A 25,052-nucleotide genomic window follows, 5' to 3' on the forward strand; every position below is an offset into this window, starting at 1 on the left:
TTCTCCCTCCTACATAATATGAGCTCCATGTGGCCAGTGACTGACCTGGTTATTGTATATCTATCACAGTGCCGTGCTTGACAGAGTGAGAGTTAAACAAATACGATTATTATCATTGCATATCATAATAATAATAATCAATAATTCCACAGTTCATCTGTTCTAGGATTAATCTGCCTACAATTGCTAAAAAATGAAAGAAAACAAACTAGTAGAAATCGAGGCTGTTAACAGAAGTGTGGTGAAGAGGCAGAAATCTGCAGTCTTTATCCTTCCTGATGGCAGGTTCACCTCTTGCAGACAGGGGCCAAGGGAGACAGAATCCCACCTTAAAAGGTCATCCCTTGAAGGGGATAAGTTGGCATTAGCAGAAGGAGAGTGGCATCTTGTCCTGGGAGAAGTCAGTATAAAGTTTTCCTCACTGAGTGGGTGTCTTCCTCTTGGAGACTCTGTTCCATCTCCTTTTCCTGGGGTCATTCTGAGGGGAGCCTGCAGACAGAATAATAATGTTGGGATTTGTTAAGTGCTTACTATGTGCAGAGCACTGTTCATTCAATAGTATTTATTCATTCAATAGTATTTATTGAGCGCTTACTATGTGCAGAGCACTGTACTAAGCGCTTGGGATGAACAAGTCGGCAACAGATAGAGACGCTATCTCTACTTACTTAGACACTGTCTCACTTACTTAGACACTGTTCTAAGCACTGGGGTATACAGGGTAATCAGGTTGTCCCACATGAGGCTCACAGTCTTAATCCCCATTTTACAGATGAGGTAACTGAGGCACAGAGAAGTTAAATGACTTGCCCACAGTCAAACAGTTGACAAGTGGCAGATCTGGGATTCAAACCCCTGAACTCTGACTCCCAAGCCCGTGCTCTTTCCACTGAGCCGAAGTTTTCTAAAAAGCAACAGGGCCAGCTTTTCACCGTGAGCATGGGGATCAAAAAGGGATGAGGATTTTAAAGGGTACGGGGACTGGGACAAATGTAAAAGAGTTAAAAGGCCAGAGAACAATTTGGGGGGTTTTTGGACAAGATCTGTCTGGTTGGCAGGTGGGATGAGCATGTCTGGGGCAGGTGAGGGGGTCACCGCCAGAGTGAGGTGGTGTCACTTCACTTCTCTGTGCCTCAGTTCCCTCATCTGTAAAATGGGGATGAAGATTGTGAGCCTCATGTGGGACAACCTGATGACCCTCTATCGACCCCAGTGCTTAGAACAGTGCTCTGCACCTAATAAGCGCTTAACAGATACCAACATTGTTATTATTATTATTATTATTATTATCCCAAGTGCTGGTTGACCTTAGGCTTAGCCAGTTGAAGATCACAGGCTGGGGAACACTTTGGCCTGAAGCTGTGACTTAGTTCAGCCCTTCAGATGCTCAGGAAATATCAAAGCTCTCCCCAGCAGCATGTCTTGGAGGATAGAGCAGCGGCCTGGGTGCCAGAAGGAACTGTAGCATGGCTCAGTGGAAAGAGCCCGGGCTTGGGAGTCAGAGGTCGTGGGTTCTAATCCCGGCTCTGCCACTTAATCAGCTGTGTGACTCTGGGCAAGTCACTTCACTTCTCTGGCCTCAGTTACCTCAAATGGAAAATGGGGATTAAGACTATGAGCCCCACGTAGGACAACCTAATTACTTTGTATCTACCCAGTGCTTAGAACAGTGCTTGGCACATAGTAAGCACTTAACAAATACCAAAATTATTAGTAGCAGTAGTATTATTAACTGGATTCTAATCCCGGCTCCTCCTCATGTCTGCTGTGTGACTTTAGGCAAGTTGCTTAACTTCTCTGGGTCTCAGTTACCTCACCTGTAAAATAATAATAATAATGTTGGTATTTGTTAAGCATTTACTATGTGCAGAGCACTGTTCTAAGTGCTAGGGTAGATACAGGGTAATCAGGTTCTCACACATGAGGCTCACAGTTAATCCCCATTTTACAGATGAGGTCACTGAGGCACAGAGAAGTTAAGTGACTTACCCACAGTCACACAGCTGACAAGTGGCAGAGCCGGGAGTCGAACCCATGACCTCTGACTCCGAAGCCCAGGCCTTTCCACTGAGCCACGCTGCAGGGATTTACACTGTGAGCCCCAAGTGGGACAGGGACTGTGTCCAACCTAATTAACTTATATTTGCCCTAGTGCTTAGAATAGTGCTTAGCGCATAGTAAGTGCTTAACAAGTACCATGATTCACTCATTTAGTAGTCTTTATTGAGCGCTTACTATGTGCAGAGCACTGTACTAAGCACTTGGAATGTACAATTAGGCAACAGATAGAGACAATCCCTGCCCAATAACAGGCTCATGGTCCAAACGGGGGAGACAGACAGCAAAGCAAAATAGAACAAAACAAAACAAAACATCATCATCAAGATAAATAGAATCATAGTGATATACACCTCATTAACAAAATAAATATGGTAGTAATATATACAAAGATGCACAGTGATGAGGGGAGGGGAAGGGGGAAGAGCAGAGGGTGGGAGAAGGGGGAATGGGGAGGGGAAGGGGGAAGAGCAGAGGGCGGGAGAAGGGGGAATGGGGAGGGGAAGGGAAGGTCGTGGATTCTAATCGCGGCTCCGCCACTTGTCAGCTGTGTGACTTTGGACAAGCCACTTCACTTCTCAGTGCCTCAGTTCCCTTATCCAAGGAGGAGGCTTATCATCATCATCATCATCATCATAATGAATCGGATTTAAACCCACCATCCCAGGAGTCACATTAGTCTGAGTACAGAGCGGAGGTTAAGGCAAAGGAAGAAATTTGCTTTTTATTCCCATTGTGTTGCTTTGCAATGGGACTGCTTGTGCCTGAAAGGAAGTCTGGGTACAGTGGAGGCTCGCAGAGTCTCTTCTCATCACAATTCCCCAATGGGTAACAGGGTCTGAACTGTTAAGAATACTTTTTGCACTTGGGGCCATTTCCCGGGCCTCACTCTGACCTGAGTTCTCTGAAACTATTTCTCACATTTCTGTTTGTGTAAGGATTTTCCCTCATGATGAATTGTTTTATACTGACTAGAACAGAGGCTTGAGTTAACTCATCCAAAAGACTGCATGTCGATGTGGCTTCTGGACCTTGTGGCATCCCTCAAGCCTGGAACAGTTGGATTTCCGACTGAAGATTTTCCCACAGTTACGGCACTTATGTGGCTTTTCTTCCACGTGGGTTTTCTGATGAAACAGTTTTGCACTACTGTTTAACATTTTCCAAAATTCATGACATTGCTGGAGTTTCTCCCTTACATGGGTATTTTCATGCCGTCACCGGTGTGAGCTCTGGCGGAAATTCTTCCAGCAATAAGTCCATCTGTAAGGTTTCTCTCTGGTGTGAACCCTCTCGTGTTTGTTTTGTGGTTGAAACTTTTCCCACAGTGACTACACTCATAAGGTTTTTCCCCTGTGTGGATTCTCTTATGTATGATAAGATAAGAACTCTTGGCAAACCTTTTCCCACATGCGGATCATTTGTAGGATCGTCTTGCACCTTGAGCCAAAAGGAATTCCAAAGCCTCAGAAAGGGTCTCCAGGTACTGTGTAAGTTTCCCTGATGGACTCTCCTTTTCAACTGTAACTGAAAGATTTGTGAATTTTTTTTCCAGGGAGTTAGACACATCCAGACATTTTCTTCTGTGGCTGACTGTCTCTCTCACACAGATCTTGCCCAGCTTAAAAAAAAGGTGAACATCCCTTTCACAATACTCTGATGATTTCTTTTTATGCGCTGTGTTCACCGGACGTTCCTGTTGATGACGTTGCGCCTCGCTTTCGTTCATGACACCTGCTGAACGAAAAGAGGATTCAGACGGTGTCCTCTCTCAGCTGAAAAAGTCAGTGTATGGGGGAAAAATCCTAATCAGAAACTGGAGGACAGAAATCAAGAGTTGTAATCTCATTTCTTCCCAGACGAACTCCGATCCCAGTTTCCCCACCGGAACTTGCAATAAAGAAAAGAAGGGGTAGGAGAGGGGAGAATTTCATCCAGGATTCTGTCAGGTTTATGGGAAATCTGGAAATAAGAAAAACCACAGAACTAAGGACAGGGTCTCATTAGGAGATTGTCAAGAACTACAGTAGTTCCACTTATTCTTAATGTCTCCAGGAACCACCAAACTGCTCACTTTACCCAAGAGCCCATGTCCTGTTTGAGAATGCTCATTCAAGTTTGAGCATCTTCTTGTCCCATACTCTCTTGGTTAGGTGACAGATGGGTTTCCTTTCTCATCAAGGCTTTGCATCTGCCAAGCTTGTCAAGGGCCTGACTTTATTAATGGAGTAAGATGGCCTCAGAATGACTTTTAAGAATGATCGTGTTCTCCTCACACAGGGAGACGTGTAGGTCTCATGCTTGGGATTCCCAAAGAATTATACCTGGAAAGAGCCTTAGAATGCAAGCCGCATATAGGATAGAAACTGTTTCTGACCTGATTATCTTGTAACTACCGCAGTATTTTCCACGTAGTAAACACTTAAATACCACAGTTATTATATTATTATTATTGTAGGAGACCTTCTTCATAGGGGGGCAATTCCAGCTTAAGTCAAATTTGGTTTCTAAATGCAAAGGATGAGTGGCGGCATTCCCACAGCCTACTCTTTGGAGAACACAAGGAAATTCTGACCCAGACTGCACAATTATCATTTGACAGTAATAAGAGGAGGTCTGTGGGCCTCAGATTCCAGTTAAATGGCCATGAATTCAGAATCAGAGAGAAGTGGGAAGGGGGTTCCTGGTTCATGATGCCCCTAATGAACAGAGGCAGTGAATAAAAGCCTCCACCTCTGCTGTCCTGCTCCATGGGCTCCGTTTTTCTGAAAGGAGGCCACCTGACAGACGGCCCTTCACAGAACATCATGAACCCTTCCTCGGGGTTCCCACCGACAGCATTTCCCTTCTCATTTTGGAGCTGCCCCAGATTTCTGAAAGAGCCTGGGAGAGTCCTGCACAAGCTGAAAATCTTCAGTCCAGATCGACCAGCCCAAGCCCAGTCTACCCTAGAGGAGATTCTGGCCTGCGCTTCCTCTGAGAGCCTCATGTGGGACAACCTGATGACCCTGTATCTCCCCCAGCACTTAGAACAGTGCTCTGCACATAATAAGCGCTTAACAAATACCAACATGATTATGGTGGAAAGCTGCCCTGCAGGCACCGGGGATTTCACTGAGGCACAACATGCCTGGTCCTTCCTCTCCCACTCCAACCATGGCCTTAGCACTCAGATTCAAGGGACAGACAGACTAACTCTTCCCCTCAACCAGTAACAGCATTCATTCTCCCAGTTTCATACCGTCGCCAAACTGCCAGTGATCCCCAGGCCATAAAAGCACACGTGCAAGAATAAATCAACAAATACGAGTGTGAGGGCATTAAGCCCACCCCACAGTTACTTCAAAACATTATTAGGGATGAGAATAATAATAATGACAATTATTGTTATCATGGTATTTGTTAAGCGCTTACTATGTGCCAGTCTCTGTTCTCAGCTCTAGGGTAGACCCAAGATAATTATCCCACCTGGGGCTCACAGCCTTAATCCCCATTTTACAGATGAGGTAACTGAGGCCAGAGAAGTGAAATGACTTCCCCAAGGTCACACCGCAGACAAATGGCGGTGCTGGGATTAGAACCCATGACCTTCTGACTCCCAGGCCCGTGCTCTATCCACTAGGCCATGCTGCAAGGTACAAATGCTGCTGCGGACTCAATTACTTCATGCTGACTGGCTGACTGTAGAAGAGGAGAGGGGAGAGGGGGCTTATTTTAAGTGCATGGGGACTAAGGGGAGAAATGTGGGGAGGGGAAACAAGAACAGAAACTAAGCAGGCCAAGTGGAGTAAAGAAAGGAATAAAGGGGATAAATGGCCATGAAGAAGAGAGAAGGGAAGAGATGCTGCTTGAAGGATTTTGACCACCAAGATTTGGAATCTTAGCAACGGCGGGTCTTATTTCCAAAATTTCAAGTGAAATGCCTATTTCTGATGCAGAAAAGGAACAGCTCGATTTACCTCATCCCCCTCTCTGGTGCAGTCGCCGACAGATTCCACTAGGCCCTGCCACCACCTCTCCAGGGTGCTCTGATTGAAGTTTGGGTAAAGGCCCAGGTCATACGCAGCCTTACTGCTTTGAGGGAATCAGTCCACAAGTTACCCAAACACAGAGTCGCCTCTTCTTCTCATACTCTGGAAAGATATGCTCGATGCGGTTTACCAAGTGCACGGGGTGGGTGGACAGACCCACACATGAACACCTTGGCAATGACAGCCTCTCCTGAGCTCCAGCACTTAAGATGGAGACCTTCTCCCACCCCCCACTCCAAGTCACAAAGCTGCCCTACGCACCTACTGTCCTTACTCAGTGACATCACGTCCCTCAACCTCTCTTGCAGCCGGTCCGATCAGGTGGGACCCTGAGCACACTCACACATTCCTCTCTGGCAAAATACACGGTCAGATCTTCAAACACCACTGGCACCTGAAACGATGGGATATCACCCCTGAAGAACTCTCAGAGAAACAGCCTTCTAGGCAGGGTGGAAGAGGGGAAAGCAGCAAGACTGGGGGAAAGAGGAAAAGGCTGGGCTCCGGGGCCTCTGAGTGTGATTGGAATGTAGGCAAGAGGCGGGGGCGGAGAGGAGGCGAAGAACCAGAGGCAGAGACCCAGAGAGTGAGTAATCATTGGGTTTTAGGATTATTCCAGTCTCCCGAAGAAACAGAGACTGAATTACCTGGACACAGAAAGCCCTGGAGGCAGGAAGAGGAAGAACTGACATTTGGGAAATGACTAAGGTGTACTATGAGGAGGGGCAGAGAGAACGATAACTGACCTGGGGTTCAAAGACGAGGACCTGCGATACCGTTCCTTGTCTAAGGATGCTCCCCTCCCAGGGAAGGACAGGAGGCCGGGGCGTGGGCGGGCCTGAGGGATGAGATAGGATACATTAAAGTTAGCAAAACTCATCTATGACTCTCCAACTCACCAAGGCAGAATGTCTTTCCTTAGTTAGGGCACCAACAGTCATCAGGCCCTCCTCGTCCCATTATAAAAAAAAAAAAAAATGTTGGTATTTGTTAAGCGCTTACTATGTGCCGAGCACTGTTCTAAGCGCTGGGGTAGACATAGGGGAATCAGGTTGTCCCACGTGGGGCTCACAGTCAATCCCCATTTTACAGATGAGGGAACTGAGGCACAGAGAAGTGAAGTGACTTGCCCACAGTCACACAGCCGACAAGTGGCAGAGCTGGGATTTGAACTCATGAGCCCTGACTCCAAAGCCCGTGCTCTTTCCACTGAGCCACGCTGCTTCTCTATACCATACACTGACATCCACCGAGAACAAGCCCCATATAGACTGGAGTCCTGATGCCCAGAAAGACACCCATCTCTTCATTCCTCAAAAAACTTCTCCCTCGGCATCAAACAAGAAATCTTCCCTTGGCCTCCAGGCTCTCCATCAGCTTTCTCCGCTCTACAGATCTGTTCTCTTCCCCAGCTACACCCCAATTTACACTCTTCACTCCCCCTGAGCTCCCCTTGAAATGGTAGCCCAAATTCGATTCTCCCACCTCCAGCCTTTTCCTCCTTTTATACTACCAGACTTGAACTCCTTCCCCTTCCAAATCCACAGGCAGACCTCAGCTCTCCCCCATCTTCAAAGCCCTTCTGACAATCCCACCTCCTCCAGGAAGCCTTCCCCACTTAAATCCCATTTGCCCAAATTGTTTCAACGTAATGGCTACCCCTAGCACTTGGGTATTTACATCACCTGCAACACTTCTGCGTACATTTGTACAACTTATACATGACTATATATAAACTTGTCTATGCATGTTTATATATATATATAAAGATGACTATATATAAAACTTGTATATTTAGTTGTACTCAGGAATTCAATAAATAGTACTACTGCCCCACCTTGGACCATGGATTCGTCCCCAGCAGTAACATGCATCCACTGTTACAGGCCAAGGGAGGCATTATATCAAATTACCTCCTCAAAAAATTAAGCATCAACTTCTCAATTTAACAGACATTAAGTTGTTGACAGTCCAATCGAGCAGAAAGTTGACATGAGAAGAGGATTCCAAAGCCCAGTAGACTTCTCAGATGTTTGGGGTTGAGTGCCACCCGCTAAGGAATTTTGGAGATGGGGCCCACCGGGCAGGCTTTTTCTATTGTTCAGGGTCCACCTGCACCATCCATGATCACAGAAGGACCCCAACTGATGGAAAAGGACCCCGCCTGGCAGGACCAGCTTCACATATTCAGGTGCTATATCAGTCACCCCAAATGTTCTGAGTGACATCCTCGTGGTGCTGCACCTGTGTGCAACCTGACACGTCACGGTACGCAAGGTCCGGCTGGAGAGCATGTCTCCGCCTCAGCCGCTGCGTTACTAGCGGCAGGCAGATCCTCACCTGACAACTTCCGTGCCCGTGTATTCCTGGCAGGTGCGGTCAGCGGTAGCTCCAGAGCTTCAGTCCCTGTCCCATCTGGGCCTGGCTTGGCCCCGAATCAGCCCGAGCCTCTGGCGGATGAGTGGCCACTCTGGGGCTGTTGCGGCACCTGCCCCTGCTACAATAGGAGCTGCCAGCCACGATCAAAAAGTTGCGGGGGACAAGCTGATGCCATCCCTCCGTGGTGCCAAGCCATGGACCAGGGAATCGATGTCTTCGTCTCCCCCCACCCATGGCTGCCCCACACAGCTCAGCTCTGAGACCCCAAACTGCATCCCTCCTATGACAGCTTCAGCCCTACGAAGGCTTGCCTGGCTCCCCACTGTCACGCAGTGCCCTGAGACCATCACTCACCTCACTTACCATCTTGCAATGGGCAGGGAATGTGTCTACCAACTCTGTTCTACGGTTAAGTGCTTAGTACAGTGCTCTGCACCCAGTAAATGCTCAATAAATACCATTGATCCATTGATTACCATCTTCAGCTGGCCCTGTCCTACGGTCAGGGTCTGTCTCTGTTGTCCAAAACTACAAAAAAAGATTTCTACTTGAGTAGAGGAGGGTGTAAGAGATGTGCCCCAGATGGGGTTTATTCACTTAAATATTCTAATGATTTTCTCAACATGACATTCATTTATGGAAATATTATATTATTAATAATTGTATTTATTGAGCACTTACTGTGTGCAAAGCACTGTACTAAGCACTTGAAATAGTACAATATAACATCACATTCCCTGCGCACAATGAGCTCACAGCCTAGAGGGGGAGACAGACAATATATAAAAATAGATCAATTATTTATTTTTATATATAGCATATATAGATATAGCAAATGGAAGGTTGGTAAGTAGTAAGTCCTTGATTTTAGGCCATTTGTCAGTGAGAAACTTGCCTTCCCTCACTTAGAAACCCCTCATCCTCTTTCTTCTCACCCATAAAGTCCTACTTCTCAACTCTCTCCAGGAGGATCCGATTCACATCTTTGGTCGCCGTGGCAGTTGGCGTGTGGACCTCCGGTGACGTTCCTGCCTCTGGGACTGGATCTCCCCTGGCACTGGAACTGGCACTGGATCTCCCCTGGCACTGGAACTGGCACTGGATCAGAAGTGCTCCAGCACTAGCTGATGGATGGCCTTGGGGCTTGGGTCGGGGCCTGAGGAAGCAATCTTGGGTCGGCACGAGTCTAAACATCAGGGGTGCTAGCTGCTCCAGGGAGGCCCGGACAACGCCCAATTCCGCAGCCATTGCAAGGCTCAAGAATGGTTCGATATCACTGCAGGTTACTGCCTGGAAACCTGCAGCAGGGCAGAATCTCACATCCAGGGCAATGCTGTGAACAGAGAGAGAGGACACATCAGTAAGAGGGACAAATCAGCCGGGTTTACGCAGTCCACAACCTCTCCCTTCCTGTTCCTCTACCCAGTCCCACTCCCGAGGACAGAAAGCACCTCCCTAGAATGATGCTTACACAGCTATGGATCCGAGGACTCAGAGGGACCAAAAAAAAGAAAGGGAAGTTTTATCAGAAGCAGCGTAGCTTAGTGGAAAGAGCACAGGCTTGCGAATCAAAGGACGTGGGTTCTAATCCCGGGTCCGCCACTTGTCTGCTGCGTGACCTTGGGCAAGTCACTCAATTTCTCTGTGGTTACCTCATTTGTAAAATGGGGATTAATAATAATAATAATAATGATGGCATTTGTAGGAGAAGCAGCGTGGCTCAGTGGAAAGAGCATGGGCTTTGGAGTCAGGGCTCATGAGTTCGAATCCCAGCTCTGCCACTTGGCTGTGTGACTGTGGGCAAGTCACTTAACTTCTCTGTGCCTCAGTTCCCTCATCTGTAAAATGGGGATTAAGACTGTGAGCCCCACGTGGGACAACCTGATTCCCCTATGTCTACCCCAGCGCTTAGAACAGTGCTCGGCACATAGTAAGTGCTTAACAAATACCAACATTATTATTATTATTATTATTAAGCGCTTATTATGTGCAAAGCATTGTTCTAAGCGCTGGGGAGGATACAAGGTGATCAGGTTGTCCCACGTGGGGCTCACAGTCTTAATGTCCCTTTTACAGATGAGGTAACTGAGGCCCAGAGAAGTGAAGTAACTCTGCTCTAAGTAGCTCTGCTTCTGCTGCTTACAGGTGTGAGCCCCATGTGGGACAACCTGGTTACCTTGTATCAACCCCGGCCCTTAGAATGGTGCTGGCACGTAGTAAGCACTTTAACGAACACCAACGTTCTTTATTAAAGAGGATTCCGGCTGGAAAATGAGAGGGCGTGTTATTGCAGCGTTGGGGCGGGGAAGGTTGTCAGGGCCCGGGCTTGTCCCCGGACTCGGCATTTCCCGTTTCGTTTCAGCAGCCCCGTGCTACGGCAGAGACTGAGCCGGCCAAGGCGCTGGGGGAGGGCAACCACAAGTTGCCCACCCGTTGTCACGGACCGAGGGCTACTGTTCTTGTCTGTCTGTCTCCCCCGATTAGACTGTAAGCCTGTCAAAGGGCAGGGACTGTCTCTGTCACCGATTTGTACATTCCAAGCGCTTAGTACAGTGCTCTGCACATAGTAAGCACTCAGTAAATACTATTGAATGAATGAATTAATGAATCCCCGGCACGCCCGGTCCAGTCCGGCCCAGTCCTCTCCATCCCCTCGGCCTACCCCCTCCCTCCCTCCCTCCCTAAACCCCTCCCTCCCCACCACTTCGGGGAACCCACTGGGCATTTCCCCGTTGTGTGCAGGGATTGTCTCTCTTTAATAAAGAACTGTACTTTCCGAGCGGTTAGTACAGTGAAGCAGCGTGGCTCAGTGGAAAGAGCACGGGTTTGGGAGTCAGAGGTCGTGGGTTCTAATTCAGGCTCCACCCCTTATCAGCTGTGTGACTCTGGGCAAATCACTTCACTTCTCTGGACCTCAGTTACCTCCTCTGTAAAAGGAGGATTAAGTCTGTGAGCCCCACGTGGAACAACCTGATCACCTTGTATCTACCCAGCGCTCAGAACAGTGCTTGGCACATAGTAAGCGCTTCACAAATACCAAAATTATTATTACAGTGCGCTGCACAGGGTGGGCGCTCAATAAGTCCGATTGAATGAATGAATTTCCCTTCGCCTCAAGCCGGGGTTACCAGAAGTTGAAGGAGCCTGTGCCTAGAGTGGCCTAGGAGACCCTGAGAGGGAGACCCTTAGAGGGAGGCCGGGAGGCCGGGAAGAAGTTGAAGAGCCCGTCCCCTCTCCTTTGGGATTAGCCGCCAAGGCCAATGGCCTCCCTTCACTGGCGGCCCCCTACTACCTCAGGTTGGCTGCGGCCTTTGGCACTCGGGGAAATAGGGTATTTCTTAGGTGCTTACTATGGGCAAATAACTGTTCTGAGCGCTGGGGACGATACAAGGTGATGAGGTTGTCCCACTTGGGGCTCCCAGTCTTCAGCCCCATTTTCCAGAGGAGGGAACTGAGGCCCCGAGAAGTGAAGTGACCTGCCTCAAGTCACACGGCTGACAGGCGGCGAGGCCGGGATTCGAGCCATGAAATGGCTGCGTCGTCGCTTTCCCTCTCAGGTTTCCCCTTGCGAGAGCCAGGCTCCTGGCAGGCGCGGGCCGGGGAGGATGGGGGGAGGACGCAGAAGCAGGGAGGGGGAGGAGGAAGGAAGGAGGGAGGGGGAGGAGGGGGAAGGAGGGAGGGAGAGGAGGGAGGGAGAGGAGGGAGGGAGAGGAGGGAGGGAGAGGAGGGAGAGGGGGAAGGAGGAGCAGGGAGGGAGGGGGAGGGGGAAGGGGAGAGGAGGAGAGGGGAGGAGGAGGGAGAAGGAGGGGAAGGGGAGAGGAGGAGGGAGGAAGAGGAAGGAAGGAGGGGGAGGAGGGAGGGGAAGGAGGAAAGAGGGGGAGGAGGAAGGAGGAAGAGAGAGGGGGAAGGAGAGGGGAGGAGGAGGGAGGAAGGAAAGGGGAGGAGGAGGGAGGAGGAGGGAGGTGAGAGGTGGAGAGAGGAGGGAGGTGAGAGGTGGAGAGAGGAGGGAAGGAGGAGGGAGGAAGGAAGGAGGGAGGAGGAGCGGCCAGCCTGCTGGGAGTTGTAGTCCTCCGGCAGGAGGGCTGCCCGCTCCCGTCCACGGCAGCCACACCGCCATCTGCCTCTGCCGCGTCGAGGGGTGGCCAGGGCCAAGGGCGGCCTAATAATAATCATAATGTTGGTATTTGTTAAGCGCTTACTATGTGCCGAGCACTGTTCTAAGCGCTGAGGGAGATACAGGGTCATCAGGTTGTCCCACGGGAGGCTCACAGTCTTAATCGCTTAAAATGGGGATGAAGACTGGGAGCCTCACGTGGGACAACCTGATGACTCTCTGTCTACCCAGCGGTTGGAACAGTGCTCGGCACATAGTAAGCGCTTAACAAATACTTACATTATTATTATTATCGTTATTATTAATCCCCATTTTACAGATGAAGTAACTGAGGCCCAGAGAAGTGAAATGACTGGCCCACAGTCACACAGCTGACAGGTGGCAGAGCCGGGATTCGAACCCATGACCTCTGACTCCCAAGCCCGGGCTCTTTCCACTGAGGCACGCTGCTCTGAGGCCCTTCTGTGGGGTTCTGCAACGTGGCAGGAGAACACGTTGCCCAGATTTGCCCGATCGGGGGAGCCGGGGCCGACTACCTCAAGAAAGCCGGGTGGGCCGGGAAGGCCCGGCCGTCAACTCGTGGGCAGGGAACGTGACCGTTGGAGTGGACACTCCCGAGCGCTTAGTTCAGTGCTCCGGACACAGTAAATGCTCGATAAGTAGAAGCAGCGAGGCCCGGATTCCATATCAGTGGATACGGTGTGGGCCTGGGAGTCGGAAGGACATGGGTTCCAATCCCCGCTCTGCCACTTGTCTGCTGTGTGACCTTGGAGAGGTCACTTCACTTCCCTGGACCTCGGTCCTCCTCACCTGTAAAATGGGGATTGAGGCTGGGAACCCCACATGGGACAACCTGATTCCCCTCTATCCACCCCAGCATTTAGAACAGTGCTTGGAAGACTTTGAGTCCCAGATGGGACAACCTGATCACCTTGCATCCTCCCCAGCGCTTAGAACAGTGCTTAGCACATAGTAAGTGCTTAACAAATGCCATCGTTATGATTACATAGTAAGCGCTTAACAAATTCCACCATTATTATTATTATCCCGGTTCTGCCACCTGCCTGCTGGGTGACCATGGACAAGTCACTTGTGCCTTACATGTGGTACACGATTAGTAAATAACCATTATTATTACTTAACTTTTCTGTGCCCCGGTTTCCTCATCTGTGAAATGGGTATTAAATCCTCCGATTTAGACTGGAACCAATCCGATTTCCTTGTATCTACCCCGGTGTTTAGAACAGACCTTGACACATAGAAAATGCTTAACGAATGCCATTAAATAAGACCACTGATGATGAGAGGTGTGTTCACATGGCTCTCTTGGGTCTCAGGTTGAACTGAGCCGGCTTTGCGGACTCATTCATTCATTCGATCGTATTTATTGAGCGCTTATTATGTGCAGAGCACTGTACTAAGCGCTTGGAATAGACAATTGGGCAACATATAGAGACAATCCCTGTCCGACGATGGGCTCACAGTCTAAAAGGGGGAGACAGAGGACAAAACGAAACAAAACTTCCGAACCAGTGCTCTTCTGGCTGCTCTTTCTGTTCTGGGAGAGGTCAGATTGGGAATCCTCCACCTGTACTGCCTGGGCCTGGTAGCAGGGTAGACCGTCATCTGGTTTTATATACCAGACAGTCCAGTTGTACCTGGCCTGTCCCCAGGCCAAAGCCAAACGCTTCTATGGCCTTTCAAAATGTTTGTTGGGCCATGGCTTAGATAGACCCTGTGCCAGACTTCACATTGACTTAATAATTGTGGTATCTACTAAGTGCTTACTATGTGTCAGGCACTGGATTACGCGCTGGGGTGGATAAAAGCAAATCGGGATAATAATAATAATCATCATAATGTTGGTATTTGTTAAGCGCTTACTATGTGCAGAGCACTGTTCTAAGCACTGGGGTAGATACAGGGTAATCAGGTTGTCCCACGTGAGGCTCACCATCTTTATCCCCATTTTACAGATGAGGGAACTGGGGCACAGAGAAGTTAAGTGACTTGGCCCCAGTCACACAGCAGACAAGTGGCCAAGCCAAGATTCGAACCCATGACCTCTGACTCCCAAGCCCGGGCTCTTTCCACTGAGCCATGCTGCGACACCCTGGGGTTTAACCTCTGGAAATGCGCCTAAATTCACCCAAGAGGTCCACGGGAAGTAAATTAGATCAGCTTCTGATAAACAATCACCACAACCCCCACAGAATCACTATAGAAGCTCTACTCCCAGATGCCTCAGCTTGGGAGTCAGAGGTCATTGGTTCGAATCCTGGCTCTGCCACTTGTCAGCTGTGTGACTGTGGGCAAGTCACTTCGCTTCTCTGTGCCTCAGTTATCTCATCTGTAAAATGGGGATTAACCATGAGCCTCACGTGGGACAACCTGATTACCCTGTATCTACCCCAGCGCTTAGAGCAGTGCTCTGCACATAGTAGGTGTTTAAATACCAACATTATTATTATTATATATGTATTTATTTATATATATAACCTACAATGTATCCTCATCTCTTGTATATAAGTATTAATAGTTTGTATATTAATAAAAAATTATATAAATTTGTATATTTTTGTATTCAATGGTACAGTCATTTACTTACTACTCTGTATATATTTTTGTCTGTTTCCCCTGTTAGAATGAAAGGCTTACGGGCGGGAAATATGTCTGGTGCTTCTGTGGTATTTTTCTAAGTATTTAGTAGAGTGTGTAGTGTTCAATGGCTGCTTAGTAACAACCGTTACTATTACTAAAAAAATTCCAGATTTCAAAGTTAAAATGATAGTGTAGAAAAGCTGCACTATAGGCCACCTAACTGACAATTCCCAGTGCATAGCACAGGACATAGCAGCATCCCTGAGCTTCTCAATCAGTGCAGGCGGCCTGCACACTGCAGGCCCCCCAGCCCCATGACCCCCCCAGAAGCATTTCCTCTGGGGATGGGGGAGCACCCATCCTCCCATCCGGACAGCGTTTAAGCACCATTGTGCTAGGATTTGCCAGATGGAAACTGCAGAGCCAAGTTCAAGACCAGGATAACATCACTTCCCCCAGGAAGCTTGGCTAATAATGTAATAATTATGTTATTTGTTAAGGGCTTACTATGTGCCAGGCACTATTCTAAGCACTGGGGTGGATGCAACCAAATCAGGTTGGACACAGTCCCTGTTCCATGTGGGGCTCACAGTTTCAGTCCCCATTTTACAGATGAGGTAACTGAGGCCCAGAGAAGTGAAGTGATTTGCCCAAACTCACACAGCGGATAAGTGCAGCGTGGCTCAGTGGAAAGAGCATGGGCTTTGGAGTCAGAGGTGGACAGAGCATGGGCTTTGGAGTCAGAGGTCATGGGTTCAAATCTCGGCTCGGCCATTTGTCAGCTGTGTGACTTTGGGCAAGTCACTTAACTTCTTGGTGCCTCAGTTACCTCATCTGTAAAATGGGGATGAAGACTGTGAGCCCCACGTGGGACAACCTGATTCCCCTGTGTCTACCCCAGGGCTTAGAACAGTGCTCGGCACATAGTAAGCGTTTAACAAATACCACCATTATTATTATTGACAGAGCCAGGATTAGAATCCAGGACCTTCTGACTCCCACACCCACGCTCTATCCACTGTGCCATGCTGTTACTCCTCAGTTCTCCAGCCACCCTCCTTGGGAGGTGGGGAAATATATTGATAAACAGGCAAGGCACGCTGGGACCTGGCATTTATTTTACATTCCTCCAAAGGCCTTATGAATATACCTATAAATTCTATATTCTAAATTATTTATATTAATGTCTGTCTAAACTGTAAGCTCTTGGTGGGCAGGAAACGTATCTATCAACTCTATTGTACTGTACTGTGCTCCACACACAATAAGCGCTCAATAAATGCCATCGATTGATGTAATTCCCAAGGAATTCCACAGTACCATTCCAGGAAGCTGTGAAGAATTTCTGGGATGGGGACATTGGAGGTGGAGGACATAGACCTTATTTCCCTCCTCCCCGCCGGGTCTCTTACCTGCAGGCAGAGTCGCAGGTTCTCCAGGTTCATCTTGCAAATGTCGTCAGAGTAAGGCCCGAGCACGTCCGCCTTTCTGTCTGTTCTGTTTACCTGAGAGGGAGGCCCTGGAGCTGTGGGCCGAGGGATGGCCTCCTAGCTCTTGGAGCGGGGGCAATTGTGGGGAGGAGGGCTGGGTGGGAGGGGGCTGCCTTCCCCCTGACACCCACCCACCTCAGTCAGGAGGTCCAGGAGGTCGCAGTGAGGCAGCTCAGCCAGGAGCACCTCCACCAGAGTCTGGACGAAGTCCGACCCTCGCTCGTCCCTGCACGTCACGCAGCCTGGAGCCAGCACCGGAAACAACCCCGCACTAAAGAGGCCAGTCAGAGGGAAGGTACCTTGGGCTGGGAAAAAAGATTCCTGGGTTCTGGTGTGGGGACAGAACCCAGGGAAGGAGCAGGCAAGGATCCGCTCAGGCATCATGCCGGCTCTCCGTCCTCCCCTCCCGTGAGGTCGGGACCACCCTGGGTGGCCAGACCTGCCCCAGAGGCCCCGGTCATCTGGGGGTGCCCGGGAGCCCTGGGTGGGGGGTGACTGTCTAGTCACAGGAGTCATACAGCCCTAGAAGCACCCCCTTCCCAGGGTTGCCCCATCCCCTGCGGAAGGGGCAGAGAGGGTCAGGGGAGAGCCCTGGAAGGTCACCACAGGAATCCTTTGCCCCTCTCCTGGCCTCCCCCCACAATAGGTCCAGGTTTAAGGGTGGAGGCCCCCCTCACCCATCCTACCGTCCCAGCGGCATAGACTCGCAGTCTGTCCGCTTGGTCCAGGCTCTTGAGAAGCCTCACCTTGGGGGAGACGTCTGAGGATGGAGTGCTTGCTGAGGTCACTGTCACCATGGCAACCCACTCCCGCCTGTCTTTCCAGCGGCCACCCCCCCATCTCCACAGCAGAGTCAAGCCTGCTCCCTCCACCCATACTGTTCTCCACCGGTCTCACCTGGCATACTTCTCCCGTTCCCCACCATCGCTCTAGTCCCTTCCTCTACCTCTCTCCCTTCCACCTTCCAAGCCCACATCCTCCAAAAGCCTGCCCGGCCCTAGAAAGAGGAGGATGGGGTCCCAGCCTACAGGAATAAAATGAGTTTCTAGGGGGGACAAGGGGGTTTGAGGCTCTGGGGATTCTTTAGGAGAGGGAGGGAATGTGAAGAACAAAGCCGAAAGAGCTGAAAAGGGGGACAGAGGAGCCCCCAGGAGTCCAGAGTAGATGGAAACAGGCTGAGATAATGCACCAAGGGGCAGGAAGGGTCTGCTTCCAGAACTTAGGGAGTGGCTGTTCTCTACCTCCGGGGAGAGTGGGGCAGGGGGTTACAGCAGGAGGGATGGGATCGGACGTGGAAGCTGAGATGGGCCTGGAAGTATCTGGGGGGGAAGGGGCTGAGATGGGCAGTTGGGGGTCTAGAGGACTCCCTTTCCCCAGAGAGATCTGAGAACAGGAGCGAACCCTGACCCTCTGGCCTGGGGAGGGGAAATAACAAGAGTGCTTGCTAGCAGAAGAAATCTCAGGGCCCTGGGACCGTGGGTGCTGGCATCAAAGACCCACGCGTGGCATCGGCGTAGACTCGAAGGATGTTTGCATGGGAGGGGATAGCTGGGGGCTCTCGCGGCCAGCGCCACAACCAGGGGAACCTGGACCTCCAGCCCCTCAATCTCTGTGCCCTAAGGAGAGAGAGGCTGGTGGAAACACACAAAAGCCAAGCCAAGAAAAATGGAGAGCTGGAGGTGGAGATGCAGAAGCCCTGAGGTCCCAGGAGGTGAGAATTGGGGGTTGGGGGGGTGGGGTAGGGGAGGTGTTCGTTCCACACTCACCAGCCGTGCAGCTCTGAAGCAGGAACAGCTTGACCCCCCCTCTTAGAGCCCAGCAAGGTAGCAGGTCTCCAATCAGATCCTCTGGCTCCATCTCCTGCCCTTCGGCCCCCAACAGCCTCCCCCCTCACCCGCCATGGGCCCTGAAGGTGACCAGGGCACAGCTTACCAGGGCCCCACGGGCATCCAACTCTGCCTGGAACTGGGCCATCTCATCCTGGGAATCCTGGAGGGGGAGGAGAGATGAGATGCGACAGGTACCTAATTCAGTTGGGGCAAATTAGGTGGTGGGGAGTGGGCATTTATTCAAAAGTCTTACCAGGGAGAAAGAGTCCATGGGCCTCCCTTCATCACCACTACTAGGTTCTCACAATCTCCTGGAAAGTTCTCCCTCTTGTCTAACCTCCATCCCTCCTGCTGCCAAATAATCTGTTACTGGCTGAAGACTTCTCTCGATCCAATTCATGCTACCTTTAGTCCTGGCTTGGGCCCTGGCCCTTTCAGTATGTTACTCATCCAAAGGGATACTTCTCTTCCTGAGATCTTGAATCGAGACCCGGGCCCCATGAGCCAATCCTACAAGCACCCGGGAGCATGTCTAGCCAAGTCCGTCCCGACCAGAGGGTGGCCCCCGAGGCGATGGCGGGGTGACAGCCGGGACAGGACAACGCCGAGGCAGGGGCACTGAGGCTGCTTCAGCTGCTTCATACAAGTAAATGGGCCTGACATTACAACTGGAAGGAGGTTGGACTTCAGTAGAACTTCCGGGTGGTTAGAGTTGTGGAGCCCCAGAAACGGCGGCCATGTGACTGTGGATTGAGGTGACCCTGGTCTGGCCTAGTCCACCTGGAAATTCAGGGACTTAACTTACTGTGGCTTCAAGGGAGCCACCCAGCTGACCCCAGCCTTCCTGCAACTCCCAGCCCAGGAGGCTCAGCTCTTCCTGCACATCTTGACAAGAAGAACGGAATGGCCCGGGGGAAGCGGCAGCTCTAGAGACCCCTAACCTGGGTGGTGGGATCCCTCCTCACGCTGCTCTCAAAGCCCAATTCACGCCTGCTCTCCACGCCCCATTCAGCTCCGGCCCGGTCCTGAAAGACAGAGAGGGTCAAGGCCACCGGAGCCCCAGACATGTCATACTCTTATTGGGGGGCTGAGAGAGGAGGAGATAGATGAATGAGAGAGGGGCCTAACTCACCCCTCCTGATTTCCCTTTCTCCAGTCCCAACCCCCCAATCCCCTTGCCCTCTGACGGCCTGCTCCTCCTAACTGTCCCCAGCTAGGCCCGGGTCCTACCACGGTTTCCTTCTCGGTTGGACATGCGTGACTCACTGTCACCTCCAGTCACCTTTAGATCTCTCCTCCCCAGGGACAGCATCCCCCACAGGGAACTCTGAAAGGCGACGACAGCTCTTCCCAGTGGGGGTGGTCTCTCCAATTACACAGCCAATGACCCAGGAGGTTAAAAAGCTGGGGCTGGTTAATCCCAGAAGGGATACTGCTCCATGGAAACCCGGGAATCTCAGCCCCCAGGCTAAATCGAAACTGAGCCAAGAGCTGGGTAGAAAGGGATGAGGACTAAGGAAGGAAGGCTCCAGGGAACAGAAAGTTGTACTGCGACTCCTGTGGTCTGTAAACTCCTTGTGGAAAGGGAACGTGTCTACCAACTTCGTTGTATTGTACTCTCCCGAGTGCTTAGTTCAGTGTTCTGCATTCAGTAAGCGCTCAGTAAATCCCATGGATCGTTCAATTGACATCAGAAGATCCCCCATCAGAAGTTGGGTTTGGTTGAAGTTGGACCAGGCAGGTGTGAGGCCCTGGACAGAGAATCCTTTCAGGCAGGGAACAGAGATCCCAACCCAGCCTCCAGCTGCCACCACGGACCTCCTACCTGGGTCAGCATCTATAGCGGGGGCCCGTGAGGAGAGTGGGTGCAGAGCTCGGCCAGGCTTGGCAGAAAGTCGCTGGCCCCTGTGCCAATGACAGTAGGGAGACAAGCGGGATCCACTGAGCAGGAGAGACGAGCGGGGCCCCTGGGACTTGGATTTTCCTGGGAATTCTGCCCTTTAGCTCCAGCTCCTCACTGTAACCCCTACACCTCCCTCAGACCCAAACCTGATCCCCACCCCAGTGACCCCATCCTCCTTCCAGGACGAGGCGTCCGGGCCCACTCACCGCCCTGGCAGCCCGGCAGCAGGAACGCCTTGGCTTTGCCCCTCAGGGCCCGGCACGAGCTCAGCTCTCTAACAAGATCCTCTGGCTCCACCTCCTGCCCGTCGGCCCCCAGCAGCCTCCCCCTCGTCCCCAGGATGCCAAGAAGGTGACCTGGACCCAGCTGATCCTGGAAGACGAACACTTCGTCTCGGAAATCCTGGTCGCGGTGGGGCGAGAGAGAGGGAAGGACAGGTTAGGAGCCAGCGGTTGCCAGGCGTGGGCCCTGGGAAAGGGCCGGGGGGTACGAGAGAAGAGCAGGAGGACCAGGAAGCTGAATGGGGTCAGAGAGAGGAGGGCAAGACCGGGGGGTCGCTCACCTGGGCCGCGGTCTTCGTCTTCCTCCGCTCCAGGGCAGCCGGCTCCGGCTCGGCCCCGGCCAGAGCTCCGCACGGGGTCAGGGCCGCCTCACCTCCAGTCGTATCACACGTCCCTTGGTGGACAAAGCAGAGATGGATGGCTACCCGGTGGGGGTCACCAGGCTTCTGAAGGTGTCATGGGGGTCACGAGCTGGAAACCGACAGGGCATGACTGAGCCTTTCCTACCTTTCTCTTGAGACTCTCTTGGACTCGGGTTCTCTGCCCCGCCAAGTGCAAGGAGCCAGCCACCTGGAAGGCCGTGAGTAGCCCCAGGGAATCCTCCTATTCTGCTCAGCCTACTCTTCCTTACGTTCCACTCTTCCTTCCAGCACCATCCTCAGATCTGCCCCCTGCTCCCCATTTTTCCAAAGCTCTGCCTCCCACTGGTCCTGTCCCTTGAACCTCCATTCCTCTTCTATCGGTTCTCCATTTATGACCCGGCCCAGGAAACGGACTCTACCCTCTCCTCCTCCGGAGATTTGTTTCTGCTGGTGAAGCGAGACAGGTCACGAAGCCCTCAGCTTCCCAGCTCCCCACTCCCAGGACCTGGGGATCCTGCTTCTTAGCTCCAAACCCTCTTCCCTATACCCAGATTCCCACTTCCCATCTCAAGCTTCCCTCCCCGGGGCCCAATCACAGCTTGGTGCCCAGTGCTTATCCAGCCTCAGCCTTCTGCTGCTTGGGTCCCCTTCCTTCTCTGCAACATGCCCAAGATCCAAGGCAGCTGGGTGAAAAGGGCAGGCACAGTCTTTTCCCTCCTATATGTAAATTGGTCTTGTGTTGGTCTCTCCTCATCAGTGGTATTTATTGAGCACTTATTATGTGCACAGCACTGTATTAAACATCTGGGAGACTACAGTGCAGCAGAGTTGGCAGGCACATTCCCTGCTCACAATGAGCTTATGGTCTCTCCTGCTACCTTAGAAGACTGTTAAGCTTTTAAAATTCAGTTCTTTATTCAATTATTCTGATTTCAATCGATCAATTGTATTTATTGAGCACTTACTGTGTGCAGAGCACTCTAGGCACTTGGGAGAGTACAATATGAGACGCATTTCCTACCCACAGTGATTTATTCTGATACTTCATCCCAACACTTACTCTACTACTTATCGGATCCTTATTCTTCCTAATGCTCACATCCGATTTAAATAATTTTGTATGACTGTCGCCCCCATTAGATTTTAAGCTCCTTGTGAGCAGGAAAGATGTGTTTCTGTTGTACTTCCCCAAGTCATGAACACAGTGCTCTCTGAACACAGTAGGGGCTCAGTAAATACTATTGTTTCAATCAATCAATCAATAGCATTTATTAAGCGCTTACTATGTGCAGACCACTGTTCTAAGTTTTCTAATATAAGACAGTAAGCAGATGTGTGCCCAGCTCATAATGAGCTGACAGTCTGGACGGGAGAGACATATTAGTATGAAAGATGGATATTAATATGAAAGACGTTAATATGAAAATTGATTGATGGACTTTTAGATCTTTGAACCTGTGCCCTCCCAGTTCATACCCACCCCCACTCATTAAAATCTCTGCCCCATTTTAACCTCATACTCACAGTGTGACACACTCCTACTGAAGAGCAGCGTGGCTCGGTAGATAGACCACGGGCCTGGGAGTCTGAAGGACCTGAGTTCTAATCCTGATTCCGCTATATGTCTGCTGCGTGACGTTGGGCGAGTCGCTTAACTTCTCTGTGCCTAGTTCCCTCATCTATAAAACGGGAATTAAGAGTGTGAGCCCCATGTGGGACAGGGACTGTGTCCGACCTGATTTACTTGTACCTACCCTTGTGCTTAGAACAGTCCTCGGCACACAGTAAATGCTCCACGTAGACAACTTGAGTCTCTGCCCTCGACTCTCTCCCGTGCCACCGCTGCCCAGCACAGGGAAGTTTTGACTTGTAGCAGATGGCCTTCTATTCGCTAGCCACTGCCCGTGTTAGGAATGGAATAGATATGCCTCTGCTTAGATAAGTGTGGCTCAGTCGAAAGAGCCCTGGCTTGGGAGTCAGAGGTCATTGGTTTGAATCCCAGCTCTTGCACTTGTCAGCTGTGTGACTGTGGGCGTCACTTAACTTCTCTGTGCCTCAGTTCCCTCATCTGTAAAATGGGGTTGAAGACCATGAGCCTCATGTGGGACAACTGGATTACCCTGTATCTACCCCAGTGCTTAGAACAGTGCTCTGCACATAGTAAGTGCTTAACAAATACCAACATTATTCTTATTATCTGCTTGACTCTCCCTCCTGTAGTTGAGACTGGTAGAGGACTGGAAACTCTCCAGGTGCAACCCTGAGAGGGGAAAAATGGGTGTGGGGAGCAACAAAAAGCAGGCCAAAGGCTCTAAAACAAATACCATAATTATTATTTATGGCTATATGTAAATTAAGCTCTTCATTAAATTATCCTGATTTATTTCATCCAAACATTTACTTACTCTAGTATTTATCTGATCCTTATTCTTCCTAATGCTCCCACCTGATATTTTGTATGCCTGCCTCCCGCCTTAGATTTTAAGCTCCTTGTGGGAAGTAAAGTTGTGTTTTGCTTTGTTTGTACTCTCCCAAGCACTTGAGATGGTATTTGAAAGGTACTCAATAAGTACCACTAATTGACAGATGTCACCTTAGAAGGAAACTCTGGTCTCTGTCATCCACATAATGCAAAACGTGGTCCTATTTAGGAATTCTTCCTGATGCCAAAACCCACTCCCCTTCCAAACCAGGATTCCCCAGGTCTCTAGAGTCATCATGGGGGAGTTTACTTGGTGGGTGAAATCTGAAAAGTCATCAGGCTATTTGGGAGAAGATCGCTCAGGCACCAAGGTCTCATCGTGCCTGGTCGGGGACAGGGTTCGGGAAGAGCATCAGTGAGGTAGCACTGCTTTCTACGTGCCAAACTCTGGCTCTACATGGGGCATCTCTGTGCCTTCATTGTAGGGCTCCAAGGTAGCTGCAGCTAGAGTGGTGTGGCATTAAGAAGGGATTAGAGGACATGGGTTCTAATCCCGGCTCCACTTGTCTGCTGCGTGACCTTGGGCAAGTCACTTCACTTCTGTGATTCAGTTACCATATCTGTAAAAGGGAGATTAAAGCTCTGAGCCTCACATGGGACAACCTGATTTCCTTGTATCCACCCCATCGCTTAGAACAGTGCTTGGCACATATTAAGCACTTAACGAATGCCAGAATTATTAAATTTGCTAAGTGACTCATGGCTTGATCCACCTCAAACTCTAGTTAGAAATACAAACAACAGGGCAGCCCCTCCTTCCATCCGCTCAGAGAAGGGCCTGGCCTGGATGGACAAATCCACCTCTCTCCTCCTCATTCTTAGATTGGGAGACCTCTTTGGGGGCCAGGGATCATCTACCCCTCATACATGTATTTCTTAACAAGCGATTAACACATAGTAAGTGAAAAATAAATCCTATTCTCACTACTACTCCAGGAAATAAACTAGAACAAGCTAATCAAATTGGACACAGTCCCTGTCCCATGTGGGGCTCACGGTCTCAACCCCCATTTTACCAATGAGGTAACTGAGGTCCAGTGAAGTGAAATGACTTTCCCAGGGTCACACACCAGATAAGTGGCGGATTCAGGATTAAAATCCAGGCCCTTATGCGTGCCAAGCCCATGCTCTAGCCACATTTCTGTGTCCCCTCGGCCCGACCCCCACCCCTTCTCCCATACCAACTCTCAGAACCTTTCCAGGCAGAAAACCTTCCTGACGGTCAAATCTCCTGCAACCTGAAGTCTTTCTTATTCAGTGGTATTTGCCGACCTCTTTCCCACTTCATCCCGCTAACCTGAAACTCCTTCTCCGTGCATAATACGCCAGGCCACCACTCTCTTCATCTTCAAAGCATTACCAAGGTCACTTCTCATCTTACAAGGTCATATCGGAGAAGCAGCGCAGCTCAGTAGAAAGAGCCCGGGCTTGGGAGTCAGAGGTCGTGAGTTCTAATTCCGGCTCTGCTGCTTGTCATCTGTGTGACCTTGCGCAAGTCACTTCACTTCTCTGTGCCTCAGTT

General features: G+C 50.5%; 1 protein-coding gene across 8 annotated transcripts; it reads right to left on the reverse strand.

Annotated features, from left to right (window-relative positions):
* Positions 1–209: 209 nt before the first annotated feature.
* Positions 210–24,994, reverse strand: LOC103165588. Of its 8 annotated transcripts, XR_005660582.1 has the most exons (12): positions 24,828–24,994; positions 20,968–21,157; positions 20,612–20,807; positions 20,328–20,407; positions 19,444–19,527; positions 18,606–18,662; positions 16,809–16,978; positions 16,596–16,688; positions 9,404–9,801; positions 6,836–6,927; positions 2,718–3,792; positions 210–489 (listed from the first exon to the last, which is right to left on the reverse strand). XR_005660582.1 is itself a non-coding variant. In XM_029074483.2 (3 exons), exons 1-3 carry the CDS (start codon positions 17,187–17,189, stop codon positions 9,742–9,744), a joined length of 534 nt encoding a protein of 177 aa, XP_028930316.1. In that variant the 5' UTR covers positions 17,190–17,344; the 3' UTR covers positions 9,226–9,741. The 8 variants fall into 8 exon arrangements, 1 of the variants encoding a protein (XP_028930316.1); XR_005660580.1 differs by lacking the exon at positions 20,328–20,407 and having other exon boundaries at positions 20,968–21,080; XR_005660584.1 differs by lacking the exon at positions 20,328–20,407 and having other exon boundaries at positions 3,459–3,792.
* Positions 24,995–25,052: the final 58 nt, after the last annotated feature.

This window comes from Ornithorhynchus anatinus, chromosome 11 (assembly GCF_004115215.2).
Source record: "Ornithorhynchus anatinus isolate Pmale09 chromosome 11, mOrnAna1.pri.v4, whole genome shotgun sequence".
NCBI lineage: Eukaryota > Metazoa > Chordata > Mammalia > Monotremata > Ornithorhynchidae > Ornithorhynchus > Ornithorhynchus anatinus.